The 16552-nt window shown below is 37.6% G+C and overlaps 1 protein-coding gene across 2 annotated transcripts in view; it reads right to left on the minus strand.

Annotated features, from left to right (window-relative positions):
- Positions 1-16552, minus strand: part of zmp:0000001114 (suppressor of tumorigenicity 14 protein) — a 38619-nt gene that overhangs the window by 17941 nt on the left and 4126 nt on the right. For both annotated transcript variants that reach the window (XM_047359301.1, XM_047359309.1), the window contains exons 2-3: positions 4617-4761; positions 3858-4012 (exon numbers count right to left, since the gene is read on the minus strand). In XM_047359301.1, the coding sequence (XP_047215257.1) occupies positions 3858-4012; positions 4617-4761 (300 nt within the window). The remainder of the gene's footprint in view (positions 1-3857; positions 4013-4616; positions 4762-16552) is intronic.

Genomic DNA, 16552 nt, shown 5'->3' on the forward strand with positions numbered 1-16552 from the left:
TAACAGAGGAGCCTAATGAATATAATACACAAGTTTCACTATTTGAATTTTGATGACTATAGCTAACAGAGGAGCCTAATGAATATAATACACAAGTTTCACTATTTGAATTTTGACGACTATAGCTAACAGAGGAGCCTAATGAATATAATACACAAGTTTCACTATTTGAATTTTGATGACTATAGCTAACAGAGGAGCCTAATGAATATAATACACAAGTTTCACTATTTGAATTTTGATGACTATAGCTAACAGAGGAGCCTAATGAATATAATACACAAGTTTCACTATTAGAATTTTGATGACTATAGCTAACAGAGGAGCCTAATGAATATAATACACAAGTTTCACTATTTGAATTTTGATGACTATAGCTAACAGAGGAGCTTAAATGGTAAATGGACTGAACTTATATAGCGCTTTTCCAGTCATACAGACCACTCAAAGCGCTTTACACTAGAGCCACATTCACCCAATCGCACTCACTAACGCTCACACATTCATACACCGATACGCACATCGGTAGGCAACTTGAGGTTAAATGCCTTGCCAAGGGGCACATCGACATATGGCAAGAGGAAGCTGGAATCAAACCCACAACCTTCTGATTGTAAGACGACTACTCTTCCTGCTGAGCCACAGTCGCCTAATGAATATAATACACAAGTTTCACTATTTGAATTTTGATGACTATAGCTAACAGAGGAGCCTAATGAATATAATACACAAGTTTCACTATTTGAACTTTGATGACTATAGCTAACAGAGGAGCCTAATGAATATAATACACAAGTTTCACTATTTGAATTTTGATGACTATAGCTAACAGAGGAGCCTAATGAATATAATACACAAGTTTCACTATTTGAATTTTGATGACTATAGCTAACAGAGGAGCCTAATGAATATAATACACAAGTTTCACTATTTGAATTTTGATGACTATAGCTAACAGAGGAGCCTAATGAATATAATACACAAGTTTCACTATTTGAATTTTGATGACTATAGCTAACAGAGGAGCCTAATGAATATAATACACAAGTTTCACTATTTGAATTTTGATGACTATAGCTAACAGAGGAGCCTAATGAATATAATACACAAGTTTCACTATTAGAATTTTGATGACTATAGCTAACAGAGGAGCCTAATGAATATAATACACAAGTTTCACTATTTGAATTTTGATGACTATAGCTAACAGAGGAGCCTAATGAATATAATACACAAGTTTCACTATTTGAATTTTGACGACTATAGCTAACAGAGGAGCCTAATGAATATAATACACAAGTTTCACTATTTGAATTTTGACGACTATAGCTAACAGAGGAGCCTAATGAATATAATACACAAGTTTCACTATTTGAATTTTGACGACTATAGCTAACAGAGGAGCCTAATGAATATAATACACAAGTTTCACTATTTGAATTTTGACGACTATAGCTAACAGAGGAGCCTAATGAATATAATACACAAGTTTCACTATTTGAATTTTGACGACTATAGCTAACAGAGGAGCCTAATGAATATAATACACAAGTTTCACTATTTGAATTTTGACGACTATAGCTAACAGAGGAGCCTAATGAATATAATACACAAGTTTCACTATTTGAATTTTGACGACTATAGCTAACAGAGGAGCCTAATGAATATAATACACAAGTTTCACTATTTGAATTTTGACGACTATAGCTAACAGAGGAGCCTAATGAATATAATACACAAGTTTCACTATTTGAATTTTGATGACTATAGCTAACAGAGGAGCCTAATGAATATAATACACAAGTTTCACTATTTGAATTTTGATGACTATAGCTAACAGAGGAGCTTAAATGGTAAATGGACTGAACTTATATAGCGCTTTTCCAGTCATACAGACCACTCAAAGCGTTTACACTAGAGCCACATTCACCCAATCGCACTCACTAACGCTCACACATTCATACACCGATACGCACATCGGTAGGCAACTTGAGGTTAAATGCCTTGCCAAGGGGCACATCGACATATGGCAAGAGGAAGCTGGAATCAAACCCACAACCTTCTGATTGTAAGACGACTACTCTTCCTGCTGAGCCACAGTCGCCTAATGAATATAATACATAAGTTTTACTATCTGTAAAGCGATATATTGAAAATATTGAACTTGTTCACAGTATTCTAATTTTGTGAGATGTACCTGTACACCAGGTTGCTAGCTTGATCAGTGCTTGATCTTGGTTCACCTTCATTTGCTTTAATTCACACAAGATGTTCTTGCAGTTTTTTTAAGTAGCACATCTGTTTTGAGAAGATTCTGATGAAGCCAAGATTAATGTGCCTTCTTGGATGTTGGTGGTCAAAAGATTTATATCAAAAGCCGCTGGTTCATATTTATATTACAGCATCAAACTATTAAAAAGACAAAACAGCGCACCTTCCTTGAAAAAAATATATTAAACTGATATTAATAAAACAATTTTATGATAGATGCCTTTAAATTAGAGTACCAGGGTTGCTTAAAATAACAGCTTTGAATGGAGACATTATTTCTGACTGCAAAATATTTCAATTGCCAATAACAGGGTTGAAAGTAGCAGGCTTTTCATTGGTGCCGCATGTAGAATGTAAGATTACCGAGTTATATTTATAAATAATAAATCATAAGTAATTATATTAGCAGAATTAGATAATGTAAGTGATAAGGTATTAGTTAAAGTGACACACACAGCTGAGTATCAAATGTTTAGAAAAATATGAACTATATATAACATATGAAATATGACTAACGAGAGGACTGTCCTTTGGTCTACCTCAGGTGTTAGCATATGGCTTGATGATGTCATTTCTTCTGTGTAATGTGATTCACGGCTTTTCCTCTTCCTCTAGCATGCTAAATAGGTTCTGGTAACAGTTTCTTGCTTGTTAAGGGACACCACAATGTGTCATTACAATTATAAAAAAATATGTTGATCATAAGAATGGCAATCTGTGCAGAGCCTAAAGACTGCAAGGATACCTCTTTTATTTGACTTGCCATCAAAGAAGAAAAATGCAATCTTAGGGGTATTTGAGATTTATTTGTTATTTTGAATAATATTTTGGTTTGGAAACTAAAACTATATTCACATTTTGTCTTGACAAGTGTAGTATACATTAAAAGTGTCTGTGTTGGAGTTTTGTCCATGCATTATTTGAAATTTTATAGGCGGGACAAAAAATTGCCTCCAACTCTGAACTGGCCCACATACCAAAGATTGTTATCCAAACAGAACAGATGGGATAAAATGCAGTACAGTTGTTCAGATCTTTCTTAGAAGGTGGTGCCAGAGTATAGATTAAACCTACAGGACAAGTGTTAAAGTAGATATTATTTACAGTTACTCATTTTCATACTCTACAATTTCCACATATCATTTAAGAATGTGTAAAACATTATTTAAAATAAGTTTTTGGTATACTCTATGCAAACTTCGTACATCAAAAAGATTTTTACCAATTATCTAGTCATCTTCCCATAACTTTGTCCTCATGTCTGCATGCCACTCTCAGTGATCTGTGATATTTTTTTCACTGAATAATATGTGCTCAAAGTGTGTGAGTGGAGGCCTTTTGTTATCAACAAGCTCCTGAGTGGTGCTACAACCATCTGTGCCTCCAATGGTGTGCAGGCCATTACTCAAGGAATTTATGGGGTTTTATTCTTCCACCCACTCAGATGTGCCTTAAAGCAGTTGTTTTGCACCAAAATGGACATTTTAGAAAGCACTCACCAATGACAACTGATGATAAGGCATTGAAAGCAGCAGCAATGTATACAACAGAACAAAAATAGGAGACATTATGGGTGGCATACTCACAAGCTTCTCCAATTTTTCAGCTGAATCCTGGAATTCTTGACTGGTTGTCTCCTCCAGCTTTTCGTCATAACTCATACCAGCCAGTTTAATTTGACCACTGAAAAGCTTCACTGATGGTTTTAGTTGCGTTGAGTTTTGAGAATCGGCATGTCTAACTGAGAGTAGAGAAACAGACGAGAGTCAATTGTTTGATCAACAGAGTGCTTTAAGATGGCTGCTACTAATGACAGAGGAAACTTTTAAAATGGGGCCTTGAAGCACAGTCCTTGAGCTTTATAGCACAAGCTCACGCTGTGGAGACTGTTTGGCTCCTGTGGCAATTAAAAACAGTCACTTGAATCAAGATGGTGTTTATAGAGACTTCAGAGGCCCTTTTATCAGCCGCTGTCTGTGTAAATGACAAGAAAACTGTGCCACGGCTCTTGACATTTTTCTCCTCTGCATTATTAAAAGAAGAGCTGTCAAATAGGCTAACGCTAATGGGAAATTAAAGTCCAAACATGCCACTCCTGCAATCTCCTATTAAAGAGCTCTGCCTTCACAGCAAGTGTAAATGATACACTTTGCGCTTTGTGATGTTGTGCCTGTTTTGGCAGGAAGGAATGCTACCAATGTAAATACAATAATCTGTCATTTCTATTTGGCATATCTGTGCTTGAAGTGCAGGGACTTCCACAGAATGTCCAAACATCTAAAAATGTGGTGTCCCTGAGTATCTGCTCCACTACATACATTAGGAAATAAGCTCTCACTACTTACAGACGAAGAACCAAACAAGGAATGCCACAACAGACAAGACAGCAAAGAGCCCCACAAGAACACCAATCAGGATGCCGGTCTTCTTCGAAGATGACTTCTCTTTTCTGGTTAGGAACACTATCTGCTCTTGGTTGCCATTCTGGCCCTGATGAAGGGAAAAGATGAAGAGAAAAATATCTTAAGAACATGGAGCTATGAAAATGCATTTCTACCATTACAGATTTCTTCAGTTTTTACTTTTCTGTCACACTTAAATATTTCAGGTCATCAATTTCATTGTATTATCAAACAAAGATAGCCTGAGTAAATACAAAAAGCAGTTTTTAAGTTGATGATTTTATTCATTAGGTAAGTATGCTATCCAATCCAACCTGCCCTTCTGTGAGAAAATAATGCCCCTCTAAGCTTAGTAACTGCCTATGCCATCAACTGCCAGGAGCGTTTTTGATGAATAAGTCTTTTACATCATTGTTTTAATTCAGCTACATTAGAAGGCAAGGCGAGGAATGGCAAGTTTATTTATATAGCACATTTTATTCAAAAAAACAAAAAAAGTACATTATAGTAGAATAATAAAAGAAATTAAAGGAAAGTTAAATTAAAGAGTGAAATTAATGTTTCACTTATTAGTTCAAATATAACAGTCAAAGGCAACTCTAAACAAATGGGTTTTTAACCTTCATTTAAAAGAACTCAGTGATTCAGCCTTTTTGCAATTTTCTGGAAATTAGTCCCAGATTATTGGAACATAAGAAATTAATGGTGCTCCTCTAATGTTTGGTTCTGATTCTGGAGATGCAGAGTAGACTTGAACCAGAAGACCTGAGTAGTCTGAAAGGTTCATACTGCGACAATAAACCTCGAATGTATTTTGGTGCTAGGCCATTCTCGGATTTATAGACAGAAAACTTTTAAATGCGAGTCTCTGAGGTACAGGGAGCCAGTGTAAAGATTTTAAAACTGAGGTGTTGTTCTCTATCTTAGTTTTAGTGAGGATACTTGCAGCAGTGTTCTGGATCAGCTGCAGCTGTTGCAGTAATCAATTTGACTAAAACAAAACTCATGGATGAGTTTTTCAAGATCCTGCTGGGACATTAGTCCTTTAACCCTGGAAAAGCTCTTCAAGTGATAGAAGGCCAACTCAATGATTGTCTTTACATGCCTCTGAAGGATCAGCTGTAATAACTAAAGCTGTGTGCCAACTCTTAATCGCTCCTACTTTGGTATTGGAGATTTTTCAACCATGAACGGTCTGTTTAAGAACATGCAACAATCTAAATTAAGTTTAGACTTTGAATAGGCCACTCTAAAACCTTAATTTTGTTTTGTTTCTGGTTACTTTTGGGTGTTTTTTCAACCATTCAAGAGTGGACTTGCTGACTGATAGCTTGACCATCTCTTTTAGGATTTACTGCTTGACAGCAGAATTCATGGCTTCATCAATTAAAGCAAGTCACCCAGTTATTGGAGAAGCAAAGCAGCCCCAGAACATCACACCACTACAACCATGTTTGACTGTCAGTATGAATGACAAGACCTTCGAAAATGTTGTCCCGTGTGTCCACAAAACATCTTCATAAAAATCTTGGGAATGAACAAAACATTTTGGCAAATGCGAGACAGGCCTTTGTGTTATTTTTTTTTTCCTCAGTAGTGGTCTTTGCCTTAGATCTCTCCCATGGATGCCATTTATGCTTAGTCTCTTTTTTTATTGTTGAATCATGAACAAGGAGCCTAGTTGGGGAATATACGATCTGCCATGCTTTTGATGTTGTTCCGGGTTTCATGTGAAATTTCTGGATGAGTATTTAAAGTACTCTTGGGGGTAATTTTTGTAGGTCAACCACCACTGGGAAGGTTTACCACATGCTTTCTTCATTCATAGACAACTGCTCTCGCTGTGGTTCACTGGAGCCCCAAAGCCTTGGAAATGGCTTTGCAACCTTTTCCAGATCAAAGTCAGTCACTTCAGTTTGGGGCATGAGATGTTGCTTTTTAAAATGTTTTAGCCCACTCCATGTTGTCAGGCAGGTTCTGTTCAAGTGATTTCTTGTTTCAGGTCTGGCAGAAATCAAGCCCGGGTCTCATAATAGTGAACCAAAATGGTAGTTTATCATAAAAGGGGGCAATTATAATTTCACCTAGGTCTAGGTTGGTTTGGATAGCTCTTTTCTCATAGTAAATTAAATCAATAAAAAAAATCCATTTACCCAGCTTATCTTGTGCTGGTTTTACATTTTTTTTATGATGAAAAACATTTAAGTTAAAGAATACATATAACCTGCGTGACATCCAACAAACATTCAAGTTTATGTGATATGTAAAATATACAAAGCAATCATGACCATTTATTTAAATGTTAGTTCAGAAACATTAGCCAGAAGTTAAAGTTTTTCTCTTTAACCAGCTAGTTTCTTAACTTAGCAATGTGGGGAGATAAAAGAAAAGTGACATTACCATGTGACATTGAAGAAACTACTGAGTGTACACACTATCCTCACACAAACATAAAAAATTAAATAAGATGACTTTAGTCAATTAAAGTGGTTAAACTTCTGCATGCAAATGTATTGCCATGTAGAGTCAAATAAAGGAAGAAGCATAGTATAATTCACAAAGAGTTTCAATTTAGGACCCAGCTGTTGTTAATCAAACACACCTTGTTTCCTTTCTTTTTTAACGGGGACAAGTTCTGACAGGATGTTTTTTCAGAGAACCTGTTCTGCAACACCAACAAGCCTAGCGCCCTCATAACTCCATGGCAACATGCATTCAGAGAATAAATGATCACCAAATGATAAGCTTGGGAAAAATACAGGCATGATATTTTAAGAAGCGCTTCAAGGCAGTATGCCTGTTGCGGAGCTCTCTCGAGCGTTTGGACAGTGGAGAAGAAAAAAGAAAAGGTTTTGGCTGCTCAGTAATCAACACACAATGAATTCAGTGCCTGCAGCCCATGAGTGAAGAAGCAGGACTGCCATTAGGGATAGAGAATCACTTTGGTATTAAATCAATTTGTCAGATGTGCTGCCCCTTAAGATGGGGGCTCAATTACATGAGTCTAGATGATAACTCATGGCAATTAAAGCCCATTCCTGCCCAGTTCAGGCTTCTACACATGCTCTCTAATTGGAATCTGTAACAGCAATCATGGGCCAGAATGAGGAGAATCATTAGATAGGGGGTCAGCAAGTGCCCCAAGGTTCTTCTCCATCAATCACCCTGATCACAGGCTAATTATACGATCACATACTCTTTATCATATCACATTCTTCACTACTCCAAAGACACAGCATCCCACATGTAAACTATGGGAAGCCCCCCCGCCAACACAGTGTTGCTTAATTCTAAAGGAGAGGGAACAACCCACACAGTTGCAGTCAGTAATATCAGAGTTGCTGTATGGCCTAACCAGTCTGACAAGTAGGAAACACTGCAGTGAGGTGTGGTAAAAATAAAACTGGACTGGCGTGTTGTGAGTTTCTGAGAGATTTCAACATCCTTATATAGGTTTCTCATACTGTGACATGCCAATACTTAAGCTTCGTGTTTTTCTTTAAAGTAAACTCAATTATTTTCCCCTGTCTGTCCTCATTACCAGATGATTTAACTACTTTATTATGCATGTTTCTTATTGTACCAATTTTCTTTCTCTTTTGCTCTTTATTTTGAGCATTTAGCTTAACATAAGTCTTTTTTGTGTATTTACTGCTCACAATATCACTTTTATTCTTACAGTTTGATGCAACATGTTTGTTCAAAGGTACTCTCTAAATAAGTTGACACTGACAAAATATGAAAAACAAGTAAACTCCTGATTTCATTTAGGTGTGACATGTCTGAGTGTATTCCATATGTGCCATTTGAAACACTTCGTCAGGCCTCGTTAAAAGGGTCATGCTTTTAAAACTTTGTTCTGTAACCCAGCTATTACTGCAAATGAAATCTCTCGATCCTCCTCAGAACCAAACTTTTAAGTTAGCTTCATAACCCCCACCTTGCCGATCACACAGCTTGTCAATGTCTCAATAATGTGTCATGTGCTCTTGAGTATTAATTACAGCTTGACAATGATGTCTCATTCTGTTCACAAGTTGATTTAATGTCTGTTGAAGCATGGAGCACTCTTCTTGAAGGGCGGCCCTCAGGTCATTGAGGTTCTGGGGTACAGAGTTACAAGCCTGAACTGTTGGACATATGCATTCAAAAATGTAGACAAGGTCACATTAAGGTTACCTATAAAGGTAATAGTGCATTTTAGGTTCATTCTTACATATTTCACCCGAAAGCCAGATATCCCTTTTTATGAGTGTTGTATGTATTCTGCCACATTTATACTAATAGCACTTAATAAAATCCTGCACATACAACTGCCTTAATTATTGCACAGAGTCCATATGTGTGTAATTTAAAAATAATAATAATAATAATAATAATAATAATAAAACAACTGTTCTGCAATGGTCTCAGAGGTTTGTTAGAGAATATTGGTAAATAAATAGCATCCCGTGGACCAAGTATCACAACAGACTGGGCAGGTAGGATCCACAGGTGAAAGCATCTGCTGACAAGATTACTTTCAGTCCATCACAAAGCGTCAAGAAAAAAAGAAGTTTGAAGTTTGTCAGAAACCATGTAGGACACAGCAAACACGCTGAGTAAGGTACTCTAGCCAGATGTGAACAAAACTAAACGTGTTGGGCTCTATGCAAAACGCTGTGTAGAAGAAAACTTCACTGAGCACTGAACATCACCCCAACAAAACCATCCCCAAGGTAACACATAATGGTGGCATCACCATCTTGTGGGGATGTTTCAACAGGGACAGGAAAGCTGATCAGAGTTTAAAGTAAGATGGATGGAGGTAAATGTTCAAGGCTTTGGAAGGCTTGAGACTGGGTTTGAAAGAAGCAGCTAGAAAAACAATGGGAGGGTTTAGATCCATGCATATTTGTGATTTGGGATGACTCACTCAAAATCCAGACCTAAATCCAAATGAGACTCTATGAAACAACTTAAAAACTGATATTTACACTATGTCTCAATCAAATCTGCTCGAGCTTGAGCTATTTTGCACAGAATAGGAAAAAATCTCAAATTTTCAATCTCATTGTTTGAATACCCATATCTTCATTATTTAACAATAATATTGCAAATTTATGGGTTTGCAATATTCTGCAACTATTCTATTCTATTTTGAACTACATATTTTAGCAGTTTATATAGAAAAATCAAAGCAGTTTTCATTCTTTTGTCTTTTCAACTCAAAAAAAGGAAGTTCAAAGAATTTATTTTAGCTCTTATTTCAAAGGAAAAGTATCATGTGCCAAGTTAGTGATGTTAAAATTCAATAACTATTCTTATAAGTCTAAGAGATGTCAAGAGTGCAATAATTAGTTGAGAAGGAAAATATGTATGCATTATTTAATGGTCAGTTAGGGCATGACCCAGGTAGTAGTGAGGACAAAGCAGCAAGGAAGAAGTTCACTGCTTAAATGGAGGACAAAACATTTGATGAAGTCAAAGGAGACTTGTCACAGCAATCAGATGATTACGCCATTAACCACTGACAGGGAAAAAGAGCAATACTGAAAGATAAATTACAAGAAATCTCTTCCTGATTTTTTTTTTTAAAGCATTACTATTATTTTGACAGGCCACAGTCTTTTTTTCTACTGGTATCTGTTAGTATCAAACTTCTATCTCAACCATAATGTGGTGCTAATGCACCAAGTTACGGGCACACTGGCACCATGCTTTTTAGTGTAGGTTTTTCACAGGTTAGCAACGTTTTTACTATGTGGAAAAATATGTGTATGCATGGCACTGCAACAAAAGTGTTGCACCTGTGACCCAAACTATGAGTAAAGCTGATGGCTTGCACAATTTTCTTATTGATTCAACTAATAATTACAGGGGTCGGACAATGAAACTGAAACACCTGTCATTTTAGTGTGGGAGGTTTCATGGCTAAATTGGACCAGCCTGGTAGCCAGTCTTCATTGATTGCACATTGTACCAGTAAGAGCAAAGTATGAAGGTTCAATTAGCAGGGTAAGAGCACAGTTTTGCTCAAAATATTGAAACGCACACAACATTATTGGTGACCTACCAGAGTTCAAAAGAGGACAAATTGTTGGTGCCTTGTCTTGCTGGCGCATCTGTGACAAAGACAGCAAGTCTTTGTGATGTATCAAGAGCCACGGTATCCAGGGTAATGTCAGCATACCACCAAGGACGAACCACATCCAACAGGATTAAGTGTGGACGCAAGAGGAAGATGTCTGAAAGGGATGTTCAGGTTTTTTGGATTCTATTCAAAAAACATAAAACCACGGCTGCCCAAATCACGGCCAAATTAAATGTGCACCTCAACTCTCCTGTTTCCACCAGAACTGTCCGTCAGGAGCTCCACAGGGTCAATATACACGGCCGGGCAGCTATAGCCAAACCTTTGGTCACTCATGCCAATGCCAAACGTCGGTTTCAATGGTGCAAGGAGCGCAATTCTTGGGCTGTGGACAATGTGAAACAGGTATTGTTCTCTGATGAGTCCACCTTTACTGTTTTCCCCACATCCGAGAGAGTTACGGTGTGGAGAAGCCCCAAAGAAGTGTACCACCCAGACTGTTGCATGCCCAGAGTGAAGCATGGGGGTGGATCAGTGATGGTTTGGGGTGCCATATCATGGCATTCCCTTGGCCCAATACTTGTGCTAGATGGACTAGATGCCAAGGACTACCGAACCATTCTTGAGGACCATGTGCATCCAATGGTTCAAACATTGTATCCCGAAGGCGGTGCCGTGTATCAGGATGACAATGCACCAATACACACAGCAAGACTGGTGAAAGATTGGTTTGATGAACATGAAAGTGAAGTTGAACATCTCCCATGGCCTGCACAGTCACCAGATCTAAATATTATTGAGCCACTTTGGGGTGTTTTGGAGGAGCGCGTCAGGAAACGTTTTCCTCCACCAGTATCACGTAGAGACCTGGCCACTAACCTGCAAGAAGAATGGCTTAAAATTGTATATGTCATTCCCAAGACTAATTGACACTGTATTGGCCGCAAAAGGAGGCCCTACACCATACTAATAAATTATTGTGGTCTAAAACCAGGTGTTTCAGTTTAATTGTCCAACCCCTGTAGTTGGTGGCATTCAAAGACCATTGCAAGGTCATTCTCAGATGGTCAGCTTATCTTAAAACATGAAAAACGGTAATGTGCAACATTCTGACCCAACAGAAAATGTAATTTCTCACATTCGATCCCAATACACAAGCACTATTCAGAAGTGGAGGACAACAAAAGCAAAATGCATACTTGAACAGCATAACTGGACTTGATATTCCACAAAATCCCTTCATTTACTCACATATCAAATTTTTTGAATGTGCCAGAATTGATGGCAAGGTAGAAAACAGTGTGTGAGCAGTCTAAAGGTTAGTCACGTGACAGCGTTTCTGAAAACCTCAAGAAAAGGCATAGGAAAGAATGGAGGAGCCTATATGCTTTTACGTAAGACTAAATTTATACCTGATTTTCTTTTTCTCTGCACCTGCTTGTTGTTCGTTATGTCACCTCTATGCTCCCACAAATGTTACAAAACATGTTCTTAGCAGGATTGCGCAATATCCTGAAACTATACTGCTTTTGCAATATTAATGTGGACTGTTTGAAATGTTGGCTATTATGCACCAACAGTCATGACACGCTGCTAATAATATGATCAGGTTATTGCAAGGCATCTCATCGCCAAAGACTTGAACACATAAAAGTGGCCAAGGGTTATAGAGTGTTTGAAGCATCATAATGATAACAAAAAAATGACAAAAAGTGAAGACAATGTAAATAACATAACTGCTGCAACCAAAATTGTCATTGCAATATTCAACAATATTACAATTCCAGTGCATAACAGAGTGTTTAGGACTGATTGGTCTGAAAGTCCATAAAGAATGTATTTTTTGAACCTTCCTAAATAGAAAAATCTCCTAATCCGTTTTACACCAAGCCACACTACTTCAGTTGTTTTTGCTGCACGTCACAGGTGATTCACAGTGATTTCTGTGAACTGAAGCCTTCAATTACACAACAGATATGCTCTGATCTCCAAATTCCACTAACCTGCTTTAGGTTCGTGGTATTATACATAATGACTCAGTTTTGTTTTTACCCCATTAACTAAAACAAAAAACAAAGAGCACTACTAATCTGATCTATAATGCAGTATTTTAGTTAGGCAGGTTATAACCAGTTTCAGAGCAGTAATGCTCCCACTGTTTTTTTGTTTCTTTTCAATCTCCCATTTTATTTGGGTGTGAACAGCATGTAAGCAAGAAAGCCTTCCAATATGCTACACCTCTATTGCTCAGGGTTAAGGTCAGCCCGGTACTTTGTAAAGCTGTGATGGGTAGGAAAGCAAAAACCCATGGGTTATTGTAGCTGTTTTTAACATAGCTACAAACTATGTTGCTCAATCAATTTTTCTTCACAACCAAGTCTTTCACCATACTTGATGCTGATAAGTTTTTAAATTCTGATTTAACACAACTGTTGCTGAAGCCACATAAGGATTCAGACATACTTTGAATGTACTGTTGTTAAACACCATCTACTGAAAACATCAGAGGTGAAGGCATTCTTCTAACGTATATTGAATGATATAGGGAAGCCAGTTGGAGCAATTTAGCCCTAAGTGTTGTAGGCTTCAGTTCTCATAAAGTACACACAGTCATTTAAAAATTAGGACTTTTTTTAAAGCCTGTGTGTTTTGTAACCTACAGGGGTTGGACAATGAAACTGAAACACCTGGTTTTAGACCACAATCATTTATTAATATGGTGTAGGGCCTCCTTTTGCGGCCAATACAGCGTCAATTCGTCTTTGGAATGACATATACAAGTCCTGCACAGTGGTCAGAGGGATTTTAAGCTATTCTTCTTGCAGGATAGTGTCCAGGTCACTACGTGATACTGGTGGAGGAAAACGTTTCCTGACGCGCTCCTCCAAAACACCCCAAAGTGGCTCAATACTATTTATATCTGGTGACTGTACAGGCCATGGGAGATGTTCTACTTCACTTTCATGTTCATCAAACCAATCTTTCACCAGTCTTGCTGTGTGTATTGGTGCATTGTTATCCTGATACACGGCACCGCCTTCAGGATACAATGTTTGAACCATTGGATGCACATGGTCCTCACGAATGGTTCGGTAGTCCTTGGCAGTGACGGCCCATCTAGCACAAGTATTGGGCCAAGGGAATGCCATGATATGGCAGCCCAAACCATCATTGATCCACCCCCATGCTTCACTCTGGGCATGCAACAGTCTGGGTAGTACGCTTCTTTGGGACTTCTCCACACCGTAACTCTCCCGGATGTGGGGAAAACAGTAAAGGTGGACTCATCAGAGAACAATTCATGTTTCACATTGTCCACAGCCCAAGATTTGCGCTCCTTGCACCATTGAAACCGACGTTTGGCATTGGCATGAGTGACCAAAGGTTTGGCTATAGCAGCCCGGCCGTGTATATTGACCCTGTGGAGCTCCCGACGGACAGTTCTGGTGGAAACAGGAGAGTTGAGGTGTACATTTAATTCTGTCATGATTTGGGCAGCCATGGTTTTATGTTTTTTGGATACAATCCGGGTTAGCACCCGAACATCCCTTTCAGACAGCTTCCTCTTGCGTCCACAGTTAATCCTGTTGGATGTGGTTCGTCCTTCTTGGTGGTATGCTGACATTACCCTGGATACTGTGGCTCTTGATACATCACAAAGACTTGCTGTCTTTGTCACAGATGCAAGACGTGCACCAACAATTTGTCCTCTTTTGATCTCTGGTATGTCACCCATAATGTTGTGTGCATTTCAATATTTTGAGCAAAACTGTGCTCTTACCCTGCTAATTGAACCTTCACACTCTGCTCTTACTGGTGCAATGTGCAATCAATGAAGACTGGCTACCAGGCTGGTCCAATTTAGCCTTGAAACCTCCCACTCTAAAATGACAGGTGTTTCAGTTTCATTGTCCAAACCTTGTATTTGAACATTGATATTGATAATGAATAGAGATTTTAGCAATACTGAGATATTTAGCAAAATTTTAAAAAATTACTTTTTTCTTTCTTTATGTAAATTTTCTGTAAATTTAATAAAAACAAATGCAGGTTCTGGTGAGACAACATCGGGCACACCACTATATTTAATGCCATTAAAATGGCTGATGTTACACAAATACATTTTACAGCAGGAGCAGAGCATGAAAACATCATTACTCAGGATTTTGAAAGAGGTTAACACTGTTTAAACCTCAGAGATTCAGTTTATTGTGCTCCTGACTGTTTTAGGGAGGGTGAACACCATGTTGAGATCCAAAGACCACTCTGTAAAAATCTTCTTTCTAAAGGGCTCAGAGTATGAGTCTGGTTATAGGCTGGAATTCAAATTTTTGCTGATATATGCCCTTTGGTTAATAAGCAAAACAAATTCAACTTTTTGTGCTTACATGTAATTAAATTACTTTTTTTCCCAGACATAACGGAGTAGAACATTTTGAAACAACTGATAATTTAATAGGTGTTCTTATTTTCTCAATGACTGCAATGTAATGGCTAAGATATGTCACTCTAGTAACATATTCACTTCACCATTTGTAGTCAGCAAGTCAACAGAAAGAGGACAGTCTTGCCTAAATAATTGTCTACTGACTATCCACATGAAAAAGGCGACCGGTCACACTACATTAATCACAGCATTCGCAGTGTTGAAAACCCACCTCATTGTATCTGACAAATCAAATATTAACACTGAGTAAAAATAACAGTTTCATGATATTTGCACAGATATTTAAAACAAAAATTGAATAATATGTTCCAAATAATTTTATTTAAAACAGAAAATCAACATGTATTGATACTCCTGCTAAGATAAAATATTCATTATTTGTTATGATAATGTTTTCTAAAGCATTTACTTATTGTTTTGATTTGGATTGACTGAAAACTAAAATAAGAGAATGAACACCTGCTACATTTTGTAGCATTTTTTAAATGATTGTTATGCTGAAATCTTTACCTTTTCCTGTTTCATAGAGAGTAATACTGGCAGTATAAAAGCTAATATTAGCTGTTTAATAAACTCATATTAGGAAGTTAGTGCAGGCATCTGTTCCGATTGAGCCTACAGACCGCTGCATAGCAAATGTGCTCCTTGTAGCTTACCAACTGTAAACTGCATTATCTTCTTAATAAGAGTGAAGGGTGGTGCTTCTTAGTTTGTCATCTCCCACAAAGCCAAATATGTCTTGTAAGCAGGAGATTGTGTACCAGCCTTATTTTCAGAAGCTGACAGACGCTTTGTAGCAATTAACCCCACCCCAACTGGTGGGGGACTGGCTTAGTGCTACGTTTCTGCTCCTTTTAGCTGGAAAACCCTTGTGTCATTTTTGCTGGTATCTCCAATAATTATCTTTAAACTGTGAGAAGAATATAACGGTAAGTTTTAGCACTTTTGAAACCATAAAATTTTAAACCTCCGTTTACCTTGATTCGTGCCTAGTATGAATCTTTTGATGCATGTTGGTTTTGTTTAGTAACTGCTTTAGGTATTTTGTTCGACTTTGTCAGAATATCCCCAGTTTTCTCTGGGTACATATAGTAAAAACCCTATCTCTTCCCCACCCGTTGCTGCTGGTCAGCTAATATAGAGCGCTATACTTGTGTTAAACTCCAAACAGCAGATAACAAAAAATTAAATATTCTGTGCAGAAAGCATAAAAATACTCCCAAATTAAGCAGGTGTTTATTATTTTTGCTATGGTCAGAATCAACACAATAGATAAATCTCACAAATACCCTAATAACAGGAATACTTTATTTTCTATTTTAAATAAAATCAATTTGATCATGTTGTTTAAATACCATA

This window comes from Girardinichthys multiradiatus, chromosome 3 (assembly GCF_021462225.1).
Source record: "Girardinichthys multiradiatus isolate DD_20200921_A chromosome 3, DD_fGirMul_XY1, whole genome shotgun sequence".
Taxonomy (NCBI): Eukaryota; Metazoa; Chordata; class Actinopteri; order Cyprinodontiformes; family Goodeidae; genus Girardinichthys; species Girardinichthys multiradiatus.